The sequence below is a fragment of the Dendrobium catenatum genome, unplaced genomic scaffold (assembly GCF_001605985.2).
Source record: "Dendrobium catenatum unplaced genomic scaffold, ASM160598v2 fragScaff_scaffold_1284, whole genome shotgun sequence".
NCBI lineage: Eukaryota > Viridiplantae > Streptophyta > Magnoliopsida > Asparagales > Orchidaceae > Dendrobium > Dendrobium catenatum.
In genome coordinates, this window is record NW_021319746.1 from 1,883,923 (window position 1) to 1,901,267 (window position 17,345).

The following is a 17,345-nucleotide window of genomic DNA, read 5'->3' on the forward strand; positions in this document are numbered from 1 at the left end:
GAAAAAATAGTTTAAGAATAATAGTTAAGAGAATTGAGTTTTCTTATCGGAGAAGCAAATATCAAAAACTTCTAAAAAATGTAGAAAAATGAAGTTCTCTAAAAAGCATTTCTATAAAAGCGTCTCATCTAAACGAACTTTTATTTGGTCCGGTGAACGTACGCAACTCTACGTTCGGCCGCCAGTTAGATCGCGCCACAGCGTTTTCATTATTTACCGCGCGACCGCAACCTGACCCGGAACGGACCCAAGATTGCTCGTATTGCTAGGTATTGGTCGATTTGCTCGGCAATAACCAAATCCGACAATACCGAGCATTATACCTAGCAATACCGAGCAATACCGAGTCTGTAACGAGTTTTCTAGCTAATACCGAGCAAATTATACCGAGCAATTACCGAGCAAATGCCCTAGCAAGGACGGAGCAAACCGGAGCAAAGACTGAGGGGACGGACACGACAGGAAAACAGGGAAACCGGCAGGGGTGGGCCGGCGCGGGGAGGGCAAAGGAACCGGCGGGGTGGTACAGGACCGGCGGGCGAACGGCGGGAGGAACGCCGGTAAAAAACGCGGAGGAAACAAAGGCCGACGGCGTGGGACCGGCGGGGTAGGGTGCGGCGGGGGCGGCGGCACAGACGCCGGGGACCACCGGAAGGTCAACCGGCGGCGGGCGGCGGGGGGGCCGACCGGGAAGTGGAACCGCCGGAATAACCGCCGGGCACCCCCCCCCCCCCCCCCCCCCCCCCCCCCCCCCCCCCCCCCCCCCCCCCCCCCCCCCCCCCCTGCCCCCCCCCCCCCCCCCCCCCCCCCGGAGACCGGCGGGATAAAACCGGGCGGCGGGCAGGGGCAGTAGACCGCCGGACGGCGCCGGGAGACCGCGGACGGCGCCGGAGACCCCGGGAGGACGGCGGGGGGACGGCGGGTAGAACCGGCCGGTGACCGACGGGGGAAACCGGCGGGCGGCCCCAGCGGAGAACCGCGGGTGACCGTCGGGAAGCCGCCGGGAGGACCGCGGGGAAGAAGAACACCGGTGGCTGAGCGGGTCCGGCCGGGATTCGGAGGGTCCGGCGGCTAAACCGCCGGGGGAGCCGCCGGAAACCTGGTGAGCACCGGAAAAAAAAAGGGACAGCATTCCCCGGAGGGGAGGAGGGGCACCCGAAAGGCGAAAACCGGCAGAAAAACAGTAGTAGGAGGGGGCAACACGCCGCGAGGGCAGCACAACAGAAATACAAAAAGGCAGCAAACAGGACAAGCACAATGCACAAGATTGGGCCAGGAGAAGGCACAAGCCCAGGGCAGAAGGGAACAAGGGGGAATAAGACAGGCAGCAAACAGAAGAAACAGCTAAGCAGCACGGGCGCCGCACGCGGCGGCAGAGGGGCGGCGCAGGGGGGGCCGGTCCGTGGGGGCCAGCGCGGAGGAGGGCAACGCGGCTAGCAGTGCAGGCGGAGCCGGCCGCAGGGCGGCAGCGCGCGACGGGAACCCGGGGCAGCGCGGCAGCGCGCGAGGAAGGCCGGCACCCGCGCACGGGACAGAGGCGGCAGCGCCACGGGGAGCAGGGAAGGCAAGGTGGAGGAACGGCCGCGGCAAGAGCCAAAAGCGGGGGAACCCAGGCAGAGACCGCCCCGCGGGCGCCACCAACAAACGGGCGGACAGGGGTTGAGACGCAGAAGGAGGGGCCGAGCCAGAGATTAGCCGCGCCCAGGGGACGGCCGACGGCGCGAAGCGGAAGAAAGCATTCGACAAAGTGTTTATACAAAGAGGTGGAGGAAATAAATGGGGAGGGCGAAAAAGCCAAAAGGTGACGCACAGGAGCCGGCGGAGAGGGCGCAGCAACCAGGCGGGGCAGCGGGAGGGAGGAGAGGTCGGGGAGGCAGCGCCAGGGGGGGGCCCGACCCCAGGGGCGCGGGCGGAAAGGGAGGCGGAGGGAGACGAACAGAAGAGAGGGAAGAAACAATGCAAAACACGGACAGGCACCGCCGAGGGGCGGGAGGAGGGACAGAGGCCACAGAGGAAGAGAGCGGCCGAAACCGCCGCAGGCAGAGGCGGGGCGGGGGATGGCGGCGCGCGCAGGGGAGAAACGCCGGGAGCCAAGCACGACGCAAATGCGTGCCAAAACGCCCGCGCCAAGCCAAGGAGGCCGCGGCCCGGACGGGCGAAGGGCCGGAACAGGGCGCGGAGACGGAGGCGCGCCGCGCCGGCGAGCTCAACCCCACCCAGCACAAGTGGACGCGGAGCCGCGGTGCTGGACGGTCAGGAATTATTTTTAAATATTAATTATTATTTTTAAAATTATTTAAAAATCCTTTTTTTAAATACTTTAAACTTCAAAATTTCATATATAATTCATTTTAAATCTTATTTTTGTATGTAATACCTTTAAATTTTTAGAAAATTATGAATTTCAATTTAAAATTATATTCAGAAACCAAATTTGTTTTTTTGGCTTATTTCTATATTACTTAATTATTTGGGATATTTAAATAATATTTGAATAATTAATATCTTGATTGTTTTTAAATTACCAAATTATTTTGAAACCCTTTTTTTCATCTTGCTTGGGTGACAAATGGATTTCTCATATAGTTAGGTGTCCCTATTAATTGAAATATATTTAATTATATTATTTTCAAAAAAAGTTATATTTATAGATATTTTAAATATTTTAAAATTACCTATATTATTAAATCCCTAATTTTGAGAGATCCACTCCTAAAATTTTAAACTTATGTCATGCTTATAAATAGAATTCATGGGGGAGAAGATTAATGGATGATTGAGTTTCAATCATTCACTAATTATATTGTTATGTGCACTTAGTTTTTATTTCTACTATCTTTTGCATGAGTAGTACGCACGAGCACCGAGATTAGGCCCTCCTAGATCTAAGGACATGGCATATTTACTATTTTTTATGCATTTCCTTTCATGTTATCTAAGGGTTAGTCTAAAACTTGCTTTAAACTCATTCAATAGCGATACTCTAAGGACAATAATTAATGACTCGTCTAACGAACTTAAAAAAAAAATTAGGAGCTAGGATAGATCCCTGAATGACTTGAGACTTCAAACACTTAAACTTAGTGATATCCTAAACTTTCTAGAATTTTCTAGGAATTTGTAGGATCCCTTGAATCCCTTAATTAACAAACCCTAATTTACCCGATAATTAGGGCCCCGATAGCTTTACAAAATTTTAATAAATCTATTTCAACTCAAAAAATTACTCATAGGACCTTGAACTCTTCAAATTTTCACCCTTAACCTTATATAATTAGGGACACTTAATTATACTTCAATATGAACCCTAATTTAATTGTAACTAAAAATCAACATTTTACCTTAATTAAATTATTAAAAATTATAAAAAATTATAAATTTTTCTCAAACACTTGGAAACACCTCTTTAGGTTATTTCTGACCTTTGGGGGTGATTCCAAGCAATTTCAATCTGATTTGGATCATAACTCCTAAATTACTCCTAATTAAATAATTTTCGATAATTCAATAATTGCCTGAAACTTCTAAAATTTATAACTCGGCCTAGAGAACTCTAAATCCAACAAAGTTAAAGTTTAAGTACTTCTCTTAAGACTTAATATTTAACTAAAATATTAGAACCCCCAAACATAGTCTATTTTACATAGTGACCTTTTGGGCTCCTTTAACCTAGCGTATGAGAGGACCCTAGACTTTGAAAAATTCTATAATGTAACTTAAACTTTAATTATTATTATCATAAGCATTAAAACTAATTCAATAAACTAAATTGACTAAAATAGATCTCAATTCACTAATATTTAAATTTTAGTTAAAATTTTCTTTTCAAAAATAAGTTTAATGACTTAAGAAAAAAAGGACCTGACAAGTTATTTGTACTTTGATATTTATTTATATAAAAATAACTAAATTTCATAGTTAAAAAAATAATAATGAATCATATTCCCTTATCCTTCTAAAAAAGTTATTAAGATGATCGAGTGTAGATATAGGTAAATAAACCGTATTATATATATAAAATTAAAAATATGTTTTTATAGGAAATTTTTTTGTAAGAGTCTTTTGACTTCATTTTTTATTTGAATAGATTTTTAAATTATTGGATTTGTTTTAAGAAGAGTGTAATATAAATTATTTATTATTATAATCATCTCAAAATAATAAAAAAATTATAAAAATAAACTTGACCTCACAAATTATTTTTATTCTCATTTATTTATATAAAAAATAAATAAGTGTTATTTTGAAATTAAAAAAATCATATAGATAGTCTAAAACATTTTAAATCTATTTTAAGATAAACGTAATATCAATTATTTAGATTCCAAATTTATTTTTAAATAAATTCAAAGATTAGGAAAAATATTACAACCAAAACTTTGCTAAGATTACTTTAACTCATTTTATTTTTCGTAAGTCTCCGTCAAGTTAGGAAGCGGCCATAATTTTTTAACCAGTACTCTACATAAGAGTTCACGTTCCGGGTCGGAAAAATCCTGGCCGGTTAGCAAACGGGTCGGATTCGAGTTCAAATTTTTGACCGGTTTGCAAAAATGTGTCGGGTTCGGGTTGACCTGGCCGAAATCAACCCGAATTTGACCCGGGTCCATTAACCCAACAATCTGGGCTCCCGCTTCCATGATCTGGGCTCAGCCACTCTGCTTCCGCTATTCCGCAATCCAGGCTTAGCCGTTCGGTTCAGTGCTGCAATCCGGGCCCGCTAGGCTCAGTAGCCGCTCCGCTTCGTCCGTTTGGCGCTTCCCGCTTCCGCACGTGTGACGAGACTGCCTTCAGGCCCACAAGGACCACAGCCACGCGATCTGGCCTCCTGGCTCCCGCTTCCGCATTTTCAATTTCCGGGTCGGGTCGTGTTAACACGGCAACGCAGTGGGTCGGGTCCGGATTGCATTTTCTGACCCGTTTGTAAAAACGGGTCGGGTTCGGATCGTGTCAAATAACATTGGGTCAATTCCGAGTTCGACCCGAACCCGACCCGTTGACCCAATTGACACCCCTACCAACAAGCTTTGGCTCATTGAATTTTTTTTCTTTGAACAAGTTATATCTCTCGTTCCTATTTGCATGCAGATAGTTTCATTCAAATTCGTTACTCAACCCAATAATTTAACCATAAAAAAGCTCGTGAAATATAGAAGTTAGATAACCAACTATTTATTTGATAAATTCATATTGCAACGACACACAATCACTGGAAAATTAACTTGTTGGCAATAGCATCGCAGGAGCCAATGCCTTTTTATTCAAAATATATACTAATAATTCTTCTTTCATCGTCTCTGTATTAATGTTATTCTTCAAGGATGCAGCTCCTTCATCTTGTTCTGCGCCGCGCCGGACGCCGCCGCCGTGCCGTTGCTATGCGGGATGATGACAACAGCAGCATTGCCAACGTTGGTTCCAGTCGCCCAAATAGCATTGTTAGCGCTATCGTATATGACGACGTTGCGATCTCTCTGGAGGAGGAGATAATAATTCCCAATTTGGCGATTGGTATTGCTCGCCCAAATCACTCTGCTGCCACTATATATTACGAGATTTCCATCGGTCTGCATCTTGAGAACACAGCTGAAGGCCCTTCCGTTGGTCCCCGTGGCCCAGACGGCTTTGATGTTATCGTAAAGAACAAGGTTACAGTCTGGCTGCATGATGAATAAGTAGGGGCCTTGTGTGAGTGATTGTCCGGGTCCAAGCGACTGGCCGGCGTTCAGGCGGTTGGTGGCGGAGGCGGGAGTGGTTAGGAGGCTAAACAAGGTGGCGGCGGAGAGGAGGAGGAAGAGGAGGATTGTTGGGGAGCTGGGGGAGGAGGCCATGGCTGTGTGGGTTGATTGGGAGGTTGGGAGTATAGGGTTATGCTTTGGTTGGGTGAGTGCATGCTGAAGGAAAGATGGGTTGCTATTTATAATAAATGTATGGGTACGAATCAAAATATAATAATAGAAAAAGTGGGAAACGCCGCATGGGATCGAGCTATGCGTGCATAACGCCGTGTAAAGTTTTATAATAATTCATAAGTCATTCGTTAAACTAATATAATATGAGGAAATTAAAAAAAAAAAAATATATCGTCAAATACTAATATAGAGAGAGAGAGAGAGAGAGAGAGAGAGAGAGAGAGAGAGAGAGAGAAATTTCTCAAAATATTTTTGTAAAGTTATGGTAAGATATACTTTTTTAACTAAAAGACACATTTTATCTCTTAGCATAGGAAAATTTGCCTTCCAAGTGGTTGATGACGCTTCATATCCTGCATGATATTTTAATAAATATTTTTCAACTTTGAAGTTATATGAGAACAGAACTTCTGAAACAATGGGCTTCCGTTAAAGCTAACAGCTTTTGTTTGGTTACCGTTTTATCTTGCTTTTCCACTCCGAGTTGCAGAATTAAGCGTTATAATGGCATTGGCCTAAGTTTTAAATTAAAAATAAAAATTTTATACGAATTGGATTAACAGTATTTAAATTTTGATGTGTTTTGGGTAATTTTTTATCAATAATTATGATTTACTTTCTGTAAAAAGCATATTTATAATTAAATTTTAAAAAGAACAGAAAAATTTAAATACATTTATCATTTCATGTGCTATATGATTGTGACAATATATATATAGCTAGTTGATCAGTCAATAAGATATTTGAAAAATACTGTCATCTTATTCAAATTCTTCTAAAAAAATATCGGAAATTCTTCTGAAAAATTAGACTGTCGGAAAGCCGCCGGAAAAATTATCGGAAATGAACGATTTTTCTATATTTAATAAATAAACAAAATTATGTATATGTATAGAGTAAATTGTGAATTAAAAAAAAAACTAAAATATTATTATAATTTTGAGCAAAATCAAACATTTTCTTATAACCGCTCATCTATAATCCATGATTATAAAGCACACTTGTAACATTTTTTTTCAGCGTAGTCGTAAATTCAATCTTTACTGATCCATACCAAAGGCAAGAGAGCTGAATGGATCAAAATGAGATTAAGGCTTCGTTTAGATCAGTTTTTTTACTGTTTCTTAAAATAATTTTTTTAGTACAATAGTTAAAATTTTTGTACTCGAAAACTGTTTTAAGAAGTAATAAAAAAATTATCCCAAACAAAATCTAAATAGATGTGAAGAAACACTGCACCCATAGCTGTCTTTGTCCTACACACCAAACAGTTATCTTCTATTGGATTTATGCAGACTTAAATTTGATTTTTTTCCCGTTAAGCTTCTCATTTAATTTTAAGGGTCATTGAAGAAGTTTCAAGAAATAAGAAGATAATAACAATGAAAGCTTGCGTGTGGGGAATGCAGCCAAATGGCTTTGGTTTATCTTCAAAAGTCCTAAAGTTAGATCTTTGCAATGTGCAAAGAGTATATATCCCTTCTTACAACACCCTTTTACTATAAAATTACAATCTCTTACTCTTACGAGAAGGGTGAGAGAAGTGGCAACCTCATGTTTTTTACTACGTAGTACATTATGGGAAGGTTGTATTCACATAGGTTCTTTTGCCACTTAAAAAATAGTAGAAATATAACCTCATAATGCATGTAATTGATCAAATAATCATGTTGCTTATTTTAACAAATATATGTATATATATGCTAGAAAGTTCTTTTCGATACAAATTGTCCACTTTTGTATTTATGTACTACTTTTCAATTCAAATTGTCTGCGTGCTAAGGGTGGTGACGACAGGATTGAGTGCATGCGAGAACAAGATCTCGTTGGAGAAGGCAATGAAAGGACCGATTGCATGTGAGGAAATCATGACCTTGCTTAGCAAGGCATCGTAGGACTAGTGCATGAGATAGAATTTGCCGAAAAAGACATTGTGGGACTAGTTGAAAGTGAGGAGAACAGACTGACTATGCTCAAGAATGACAAAAGACTCGAATATTGGTTCATATCATGCTTCAAGATTGAAATCAAAGAAGTATGAATTTAAATGAGTTCGATCGAGGCCATTTTGTTTGTGATGAATTTTCATAAGCAATAATATACAATTGATTAATTTTCTTCAAAATGATTTTTTTTAAAATATTTTCTTAAGAAAATAAATAGAAGATATATGCCATCAACTGAATGTATTATGATTGTTTTAAATTTAATTTAATTTTCTTTCCTTTAATGATACTCAGCTTGCCAGCTTATAGATATACCATATTGTTGAGTAGTACATAAATACAAAAGTAGACAATTTGTATCGAGGGGGAGCGGGCTTAATCCGCTCATAATAGGGACAATTTGTTATATGTTCAGCTAGGGCGAGGGGGAGCAGGCTTGGTTATTTTTTTCCTTTAATTTTCGGGTCGGGTTAAGGTCGACCCGTTTGAACCAGGTCAATTCCTGGTTCGATCCGAACCTGACCCGTGACCCGAAATTGACACCCCTACTCAACAATCAATTTAGAGTGAGATTCGGGTTTCGTTTGATATGACATTCTTATTGATTCTTAAATTAGATTTTTAATACAAAAATTTTAATTTTTATACTAAAAATTTACTTTAAGAAGCAATAAGAGAGCAGTCCTAAACGAAGCCTCAATATTTTTTAGCACTTCTTGAAAATTATAAAATTATCATTAAAGTAGTGGCAGCTTTGCAAAATAAATGATATGGATAAAGAAAAATTTCAACTTTTTTAAAGAAAATTTTCATCTTCGTAATTGGCATTTCATTTTCTAGCCTTTTAAGAAAATCTTGCATTTCAGGTCGTAGCCGTCACCTACATGGGCGGAACCAGTTATAATTTTCAGGAGAGGCAAATTTATAACTGCTCGCATATATGTCGGGGAGTCCGAGGGGGCAGCGCCCCTTGGCGGGATTCGACTTGCTGGATCAGGTCGCGGGGTCAAGGGGCACCGCCCTTGCGGGGGTTTCCGGGAGTAGCACCCCCAGAACAAATTTTGATTTACTACTTCTCTTTATATTTGGTTCATCATTCCCTAACAATAACATATCTACACAATGTATTTAATTATATTATGGGCAATTGCCTAAAGATCATATTATTTTAACATTTTTAGCTCAAAGAAGACAGCATAAACCATCATAAATTTATATGATTATTATTCATTAAGAATGTATTAGAAGCACCAACAATATCATTCCATTTTTATGGAAGTATGACAGATAGAATCACAGTTATGCCATAGAGGATAATAGCTATTCCTGTGAAATTCAGCACAAGAGTTTCGCTGCCTCGACGAAGCCCTATAAGCGAAAATCTTCTTACGATGCCTGTGGCCGAGCTGATTATTGCCAGGATGAATATTGTCAGACCGAAGAAGAAATGCCATGGCTTCATAATCGCTCTCATCGTCAGCGTCGCACCAGGAAAAAGGAAGAACGTGAAACCAAGCAGAAACTGTGAAGAAAAAACATTCATAGCTCAAAATAAATTACAGAGATATTATGGAATGAATAATAAGCGACATTCAATGAGGTTTGGGGGCTTCTGTTAGGCTTTGAACCGAGTTAATTACAAGGCATTTTGCTATGCAAGATAGTAATTTAATTAAGTATTTTTTTAAAAGTGATTAAACGTTGACATAAAAAATTTCACCCCTTTTTTTCATTGAGAGGAATTGAAAAAAAATAAAGGAAAAAAGTTATATTTTAGACTTCATTTCCTACAATTTTCCGAGTTAATTACAAGGCATTTTGCTATGCAAGATAGTAATTTAATTAAGTATTTTTTTAAAAGTGATTAAACGTTGACATAAAAAATTTCACCCCTTTTTTTCATTGAGAGGAATTGAAAAAAAATAAAGAAAAAAGTTATATTTTAGACTTCATTTCCTACAATTTTCTTTCACCGGTCGAACCGGATGATATAATAAATAATAATATTATTAAAAATTTAAAAATAAATGAGAAATTTTCTCCTAATACATTCACTCTAAACCTGACCTTGTTGCACCTAATCAAGATAAATATTCAGATTTAAGAGGAACTATGCACATATTGCTATCTGGTTCAGCTATAATTGAACTAAGATTGTAAAAAAGGCAAATTTTACCTTGTAATTGGATTCCTGGTATGATTCATAAACATATTAATATACAAATGCAAAAAGAATAAAGGAAACCAAACAGGAAACTGCAGCAATCTGCTTCAATTTTTGGAAAGCAAGCAGCAAATTGCAATATTCAGTAATAACAAAGGAAAGCAAACTGCAAACTGCAGCATATTGCATCAATAACATATTCTAACGCATCAATAACAAAGGAAAGCAAATTGTATTAAAAAGAAGAATCTCATTTGAATTTTTGAGAGTAAAAGAAGTTGCAGTAACATACTTCAAAATGCACAAATGGAAGTTGTAACCAGTGCAAAAAAATCTAACTAATCAACTTATGAGCAAAGCAAGTTGTAACCATTTAATTAGAGAAGGAAGAAAACCGGACCGAAGAACACCGTCTGAAGACTAATCAGAATGAGCAACGTTAGCTGTACCGAGCCGCGGTACCGAACAAGGGGTGACGTGGCACATTCTGGTTGGTCTCCAGATGATGTTCGACATACGCACAGAATAACTAGTCATATTTGAGACAACTTTCTAGCTATTTTTTAAAATATTTGTGATTGATAATTACTTTTTGCAACTAGTGTAGCTTAGGCTTCATTTAAGACAACGTTTTTTATGCTTTAAAAGAAAATTTTATACTAAAAAGCTGTTATAAAAAATAGTAAGAAAACTGTCCTAAAAGAGTGAATCATTAGTTTTTTTTCTCACAATAATTTCACAATCAGCTTTATAAAATTATGAAGCCATCTCAAATAGACCTAACTCAAATTTAGCTTCACAAGTAACATGTACTAGCCTATTAGATGGAAGTTCAAGCTGTCACTAGGAGAATTTATTCTTTGCGGAGGTTGGACGCAGCTCTATGTCCGGAGACCAACCAGAATGCTCCATGTCTGACGTGGTGCATTCTGGTTGGTCTCACAGAATAATTAATCGGCAACTAGAGACTTGCATATACAATGTGTGCGAATTTAAGATTTAATTTACTCAAAGTTCAAGAAAAAAAAAAAAAACTTTGACAAAAGCTTGAATTGAACTAATAACTTGAAAAAACAAGAAAATTTTATATTTCAGACATATTTAATTCAATTATAAAATAAAGAATTAGCATAATTAAACTCAAATTAAATGAAGATTTAAGTGAGTATATACCTGAATGGCAAAAAGACACATTGTACCAAATCCAAGCCAAGAGTGCAAACTATCTAAATCTAGCATAGTCCCTTCCTTGTTTAGGAAGGTGAAAATTGCAAAGAAGCCAAGAACACCCAGCACCAGGCCCGCCAGGTTCAGGAACATGTGAACTACCTTCCTCACCCTTCTTCTCCCAGGAATCATCTTGAATGCCATTATAGCTAATCCACCACAAGCAAATAAAACTATTTAAATTACTATTAAATCATTTTATTAGTTATTATTATGATATAATGAATAATGAAATTAAAATAATTTGCCCTTTTTTTAAGTGAACATAGATAAGATTTATTAGCCGAAATTTGAATTTTAATGATATTTTTTAGGTTTACAAAGTGAGATTAATTAGATACCAATTAATTTATACTTCATTAAATAATTAAAAATATATTACTTATTTTGTAATATTTGGTAGGATTTTGTGAGTAATACTAATGTGCTTAAAATTTCTTGGGATGAAGGGACTGTTTCAATTAATGAGAAAGAAAAGAAGAGTAAAATGAATGTAATGAAGAGTAAAATAGTAGTGGTTGTCAGTAGCATCAATTACAGGCAACGGTGGATGACCGGCGGTTGGTTTCTCTTTGTTATGGTAGTGGGAGGAGGCGGCCGGCTTGTGGCAATACTCGATGTTGCGGTGGCCAGTCATGGGTTGCAATAACATAGTTAACTTTTGACGAAAAAGAAACTCGATCAAAATTGAGCTAGATAACAATACATAAAAAATAAACTAGAGAGTGAAAAATGAATTTATATTGAAACCAAATACCTAAATTGTATTTTACACAACATTTCTTTTACTCTGCATTATTTCCTCAACAAACCAAATAGCCCCTAAAAAAGTCGTTATAATTTTAAAAATTGAATAAAAATAGTATTGAACTAAACATATTTTTAATAATATTTAACTGAAATTTAATTTAGATATTTAATAAATAAATGATCTAAATTTAAGAGAGAAGTAAGGTGTCGCAATTCTTACCTTGGCCAACGCATATTATAGGCCCCAATAGCATAAAGAAATGGTGCGCCTATGAAATTAGGACTGTTATTAGAGATAAGAATTTGAGAAGAAAACACTCAAGCAATAAATATTTATAAAAAATAATAATCTGAAAGTCATTTCCTATTGCCAATTTGCACTTTATCGAATAAATTTTAACTTCAATGAAAATAAGCATAATCATATTTTAAATGCACTAAAAATGATTTGTGTCGTATGTTGTTAAACATTCAAAATCAAATAATTGATGGATTTTTTTTTTTTTTTGAAAAATAAACATTTAATCAGAGCATGCACCAATCCTCTATAATTTCATCTCTTTGCCTCTTCAATGTATGATTGTCTTTTAAGCTTCGTTTAGGACAATTTTTTTGCTGCTTTTTTTATTTTTATTTTTATTTTTACAAAAATTTATAAGATACAAAAATTTCTTGAATTATAAATTTTTTACTAGAAAGGCGTTTTAGAAATTAGTAAAAAAGACGTCCCAAACAAAACCATAGTTCAAGAAAAATCAAATTTCATTATTCATACATTTGCACAAATTCAAGATGCCAAGCATGCTAGATTTATACAAGAAAATTTTTCTTTTTGCTTATCAAATCATTTTTTAGTATAATTTTTTTTTCTTATTGCTTCTCAATGCAGCTTTTTAGTACATAAATTTTCTTTTTTATACTAGAAAGCTGCTTTAAAAAGTATAAAAAAAGATCTCCCAAAAAAAGCCTAAGACTTTGCTTGGAACGGTTTTCTTACTTCTTTCTAATTTTGCTATCGAGAAAGTAACATTTTAAAGCAGAAAGCAGCTTATTAGTAGAAATTTTTTTTTAAAGTAATAAAAAAATAATTGTCAAATAAAAATTTTAGCTTCTGTATGAAAAACAAACATTAAGAAAACGGTCCCAAACCAAACATAATCTCAATATGACCATGAGTTTTGGAGGGGATTTTCCATGATCACAAACTTACTGGACACAAACAGTATCTTTTTCATCTGGAGCAGAGATGATAAACTTATGATTCTTAATAATATTTAGCAATATTATCTTAAACCGGCCCCTCGTTAATCTTTCCAAAGGCAAGAAAATATCAGACACTTACCACAATTTTATTTTTCTTACCAGTATTATCATAAGTTCTTCATCTGATACAGCTAATTCAAGAAGGTTAAGCAAATTTATTAGGAGTAGTAAAGTCAAATCGATTAGAAAATGATTAATTTTAAGCCAATTTATTATCTTTATAATCCTTTAATCGATTAATAAAGCACACAGGAATTTAAGAGAGAAAGATAAAGGAAAAGTATTTACATTTAGTAGCAGTCTCAAGTCATTGGATTTCAACGAAAGGCCACCTCTGAAGCGTAAAATCCACACCAGCATAAGAACTATGGCAGCCACGGCGAGCAGCTGCGCCACCACAATCGCCGGAGTTGCCGATATCCGATAGCTCGCTCCATTCTTCCCAGCCGCCATGAATAGACCTCAACTTTAAAGCTTGAAATACAAAGAGAGATTAGCAGCTGTCCCTTTGAAAACCTAATACAGGCGTACTAAATACAAGTAGTCTCACTCCCTAAAGCCAAATGTCAGTTAATTGTTAAAATTTTCAATGCTTTCAAGAGAAGAAATTATTAGGTGAGGAGACTGAATGTAGAGGTACGTCTAGACTTCAATAAAATGTTGACACATGGAGTGGACATGTTGGATTTATTTTTTTACTTTATATATTTAATGTGTCAGCGTAACTTTAAGGCAAGCGCATATAAATCGAAAGTAAAGTGCTAACAAAGCGCAGTAAAAAAGAGCAATAAAAGAACAGTCAAAGTGTAACTAAAGTGCAACTAAAGTGTATATAAAACATGCAAAAAAGCACAACTAAAATGCACTCCACAAGACAAATTTTAAGTGGATGTCCGGACGTATCTCTACGTCCGGTCTCAGCACCTAATAATTTTCCTTTCAAGAGAGAGAGAGGGAGAGCGAGAGGTTTCTCATTTCTGGCAACCAATCAGTAGAGACGGATGAATTATTATGTGCGGACATCAAACGCCATTCAGAGCCCAATGAAAATGCACCACGTCACTCCTACTCGATACCGCGGCTCAGTACTGCTCGATACTGGATGATGTGACTGCACCTTATTGGCCTCTGGACAGTAAGTTGTGTCCGATATCCGCGCAGAATAATCTCTCAGATGGATGAATTATTATGTGCGGACACCGAACACCGTCCGGTAGACGTGTCAGCCATATGGAAGAGGAAGAAGATCGCCGGCATTCAAAAGCAATGAGCACAGCTAGCTATTTAATTAACGCTTTGTTTATGAATGTTAAGAAGCCTGCATTATAGCTACGTGGACTGATATTCCCAAAGACGACGAGACTTAATATATATGCAGGAAATAAAATAAGACAGAAATCACAGTCCATGGCTGGCCTTCTTCACAGTTCGATTTTTAAAGAAGGTTTTCTTTGTCTTGAATGGTGCCTTTATATAGCCGGCTCAAATTTGATCGAATTGATGTGGACTTGCTCTGTAAGCTCACCAAGCTTTGAGCATGCGAGAACAGCTATGACTGTAGTCTTCATCGTCAGTGCCTATTTGGCCACTTGGGGCTACTTGGAGTTTTAATTGTGTGCTCGATCTTTATACAAGAATCTGCTCTTCTTCATAATTGAAAAAGATAGGCTACGCAGTTAAGAACTATTGTCTGACTCATATTATATGAACTATAGAAGAAGTGATGGAAGGCGAAGAGGACTATAGAATATTAGTCGAGTGATGATAATATACTAGTGGTCAGGTGTCCATAGTTTGATAATTGAAGTTAAATATAGAGTTGAATGTTAGTAGTTAGGGAATGATGATCATGATTGTTGATGGTGGTCATCAACAACGTGATTTATTCAATACTTAAGTAGCTTAATGACCTCAAACTTGAGTGATCTTAGGCTCTTAGATGTGTCTCATCAAGTTGTTTATAATATAACTTTAAGCACAGAAGAATTAAAGATTATTTGATCATTCAATTAATATTATAAATTTTTTATATATGTTTTTTAGTGATTGATTTGAGTTCTTTGCGACTTGATTTAGATCAATTGTGGTGTCAAGAAAATCATCACATCAAGATGTTCAATTCAATTATATGTTTAGTGAATTGGAGTTCAGTTGATCTTAATTTAATTTAATGAGTTTTTAATTTAAATATTACCTCGAGATTTGTGCTGATTAAGTGAATTTGTTGGACATGAATTATTTTGCCATCTATTTTTGAACGTCATATGCCATCCAAAAATATATATTAATTCTTCAAAATATTTCATGGCATAAAATTATAATTTCAAAATGCTAGTGCTAGTGGGCGTTTGGTCCTAGTTTGTTTGGTGTGGGATTCATTAATCAATAGACACAGACATAATTTTTTAAAAATTTTATTTAATTTCTTTTTAATTTTTTTCTTTTTTATATTTTCTTTTTCTATTTTTCTATTTTAATTTTTAAAATTATAAATTTTATAACTTTCACTCCCCTTCTTAAGTATATATATCCCCTCATAAGAGGGGGAAGTTTATTTCTCCGCTAATTGTAGAATCCAATTCTTTATTTTAATAGAGGCTTTTCATTATCTTGTATAGGCCATGCATAATTTATTAATTGCAAGCTTCAATAAAATACAACCCTAAATAGGCAATGAATATCACCCTTGTATGATCTGATGCTCCTCCACCAACAACTATGATTTGCCCTTCATAGAAGAAGTTCTAAGAAAATTTAGATATCTTAATTCCATCTTTAAATGTTCTAATTCTATCTCTTATATGGATAAAGTACTATTCTTCCATTATAATATCTAGCATTTTCTCTAACAGGAGTATCGAATCACCCGATATAGAGTTGTAAGCAATACAAAATATTTTAATTTTCATGGCGAAGTTTTGATCTTTAGCTCGAAGGGGGGTAAATTGTCTCCATTTGGAGAGATTAGAATCTAAAATTAAATTTTTTTCCCATTTAGAAGATCTAATTTTCTCCCTAATAGGGGTAATTATCATCAATTTTTGATGCAATATATTCATACAAAAGATAACAATGCTAAAGAAAGTACTCCAATTCATAAAAGCTTGCACACCCTAATATTAGTATTTAATGTTAATATTGGTGATGTGAAGGCATTATTTGAAATGTGCTATAGATATAAAATTTGTATCATTGCATCAAACTTCAAGAGAATAGAATTACTTATTAGAAGTTGATGCAATAGTTTGGAGATTTGCTATGTGTTAGGGGTGTCAAAATGGGTCAAAGGGCCAAGTTCAAGAGGAACCCAAAATTGATCTGACTCAAATATGATCAACCAAAACTTGAACCATTTAATAAACATGCAAAAAAGATAGATCCAAACCCAACTTGTTTACCATTTTAATTAAAAAAAGATTAGCTTGTTAATCATAAATATTAGATTAGTTGATAAAAAAAGAAGAAGAGTATATTAACAAATTAAAAATTAAGGAAATAATATTTAAAGGGTCATTGTTTGGTCAAAATTAGGTTGGCGGGTCAACTCAAACCCGGCCTATTTAATAAATGGGTCAGAATGCATGACCCGAACTCGATCCTTTTATTAAACAAGTCACAAACTAAAATTTTATGGGTCAATTCTTGATTTAGTTGATAGGTGAGGCGGTCATTTATTTAAACCCCTACTATTTATTAACATCATATTAATTCAATAGTTCTATATGTATGTACAAGCTTGATCGATGCAATTAATTTATTGGAAGTTGATATATCATAAAAAAATTATCTTGATCGGGCACGAATCTCGATGCAAAAATCAAGTTGGAAACTTCAAAAATTAAATCTGGGACTATTTGAACTCTGATTTCAGCAAACTTACAGTCAAACTGAGTGTCTCGGCAATACGAACCTGACGACACCAAATTCGACTCAATCTGAGCCCAAATGAGTCCAAATCAAGGATCCAAAGCGCTGTTGAAAAGTTCAAACCATAATTTGAGTTACCAAACGTTTCCAAACAAGATGTGCTTATAATCGAATCGAGCGGCTCGACGAGAAGAATCCAACGAGCCCAAGATCGCC

At 36.8% G+C, this 17,345-nt stretch overlaps 1 protein-coding gene across 1 annotated transcript; it reads right to left on the reverse strand.

Annotated features, from left to right (window-relative positions):
- Window positions 1-5,230: 5,230 nt before the first annotated feature.
- Window positions 5,231-5,831, reverse strand: LOC110106529 (mannose-specific lectin-like). The gene has a single exon (XM_020836460.2). The coding sequence runs from the start codon at window positions 5,829-5,831 to the stop codon at window positions 5,316-5,318; it is 516 nt and encodes a 171-aa protein (XP_020692119.1). The 3' UTR covers window positions 5,231-5,315.
- Between the last annotated feature and the right edge of the window lie 11,514 nt (window positions 5,832-17,345).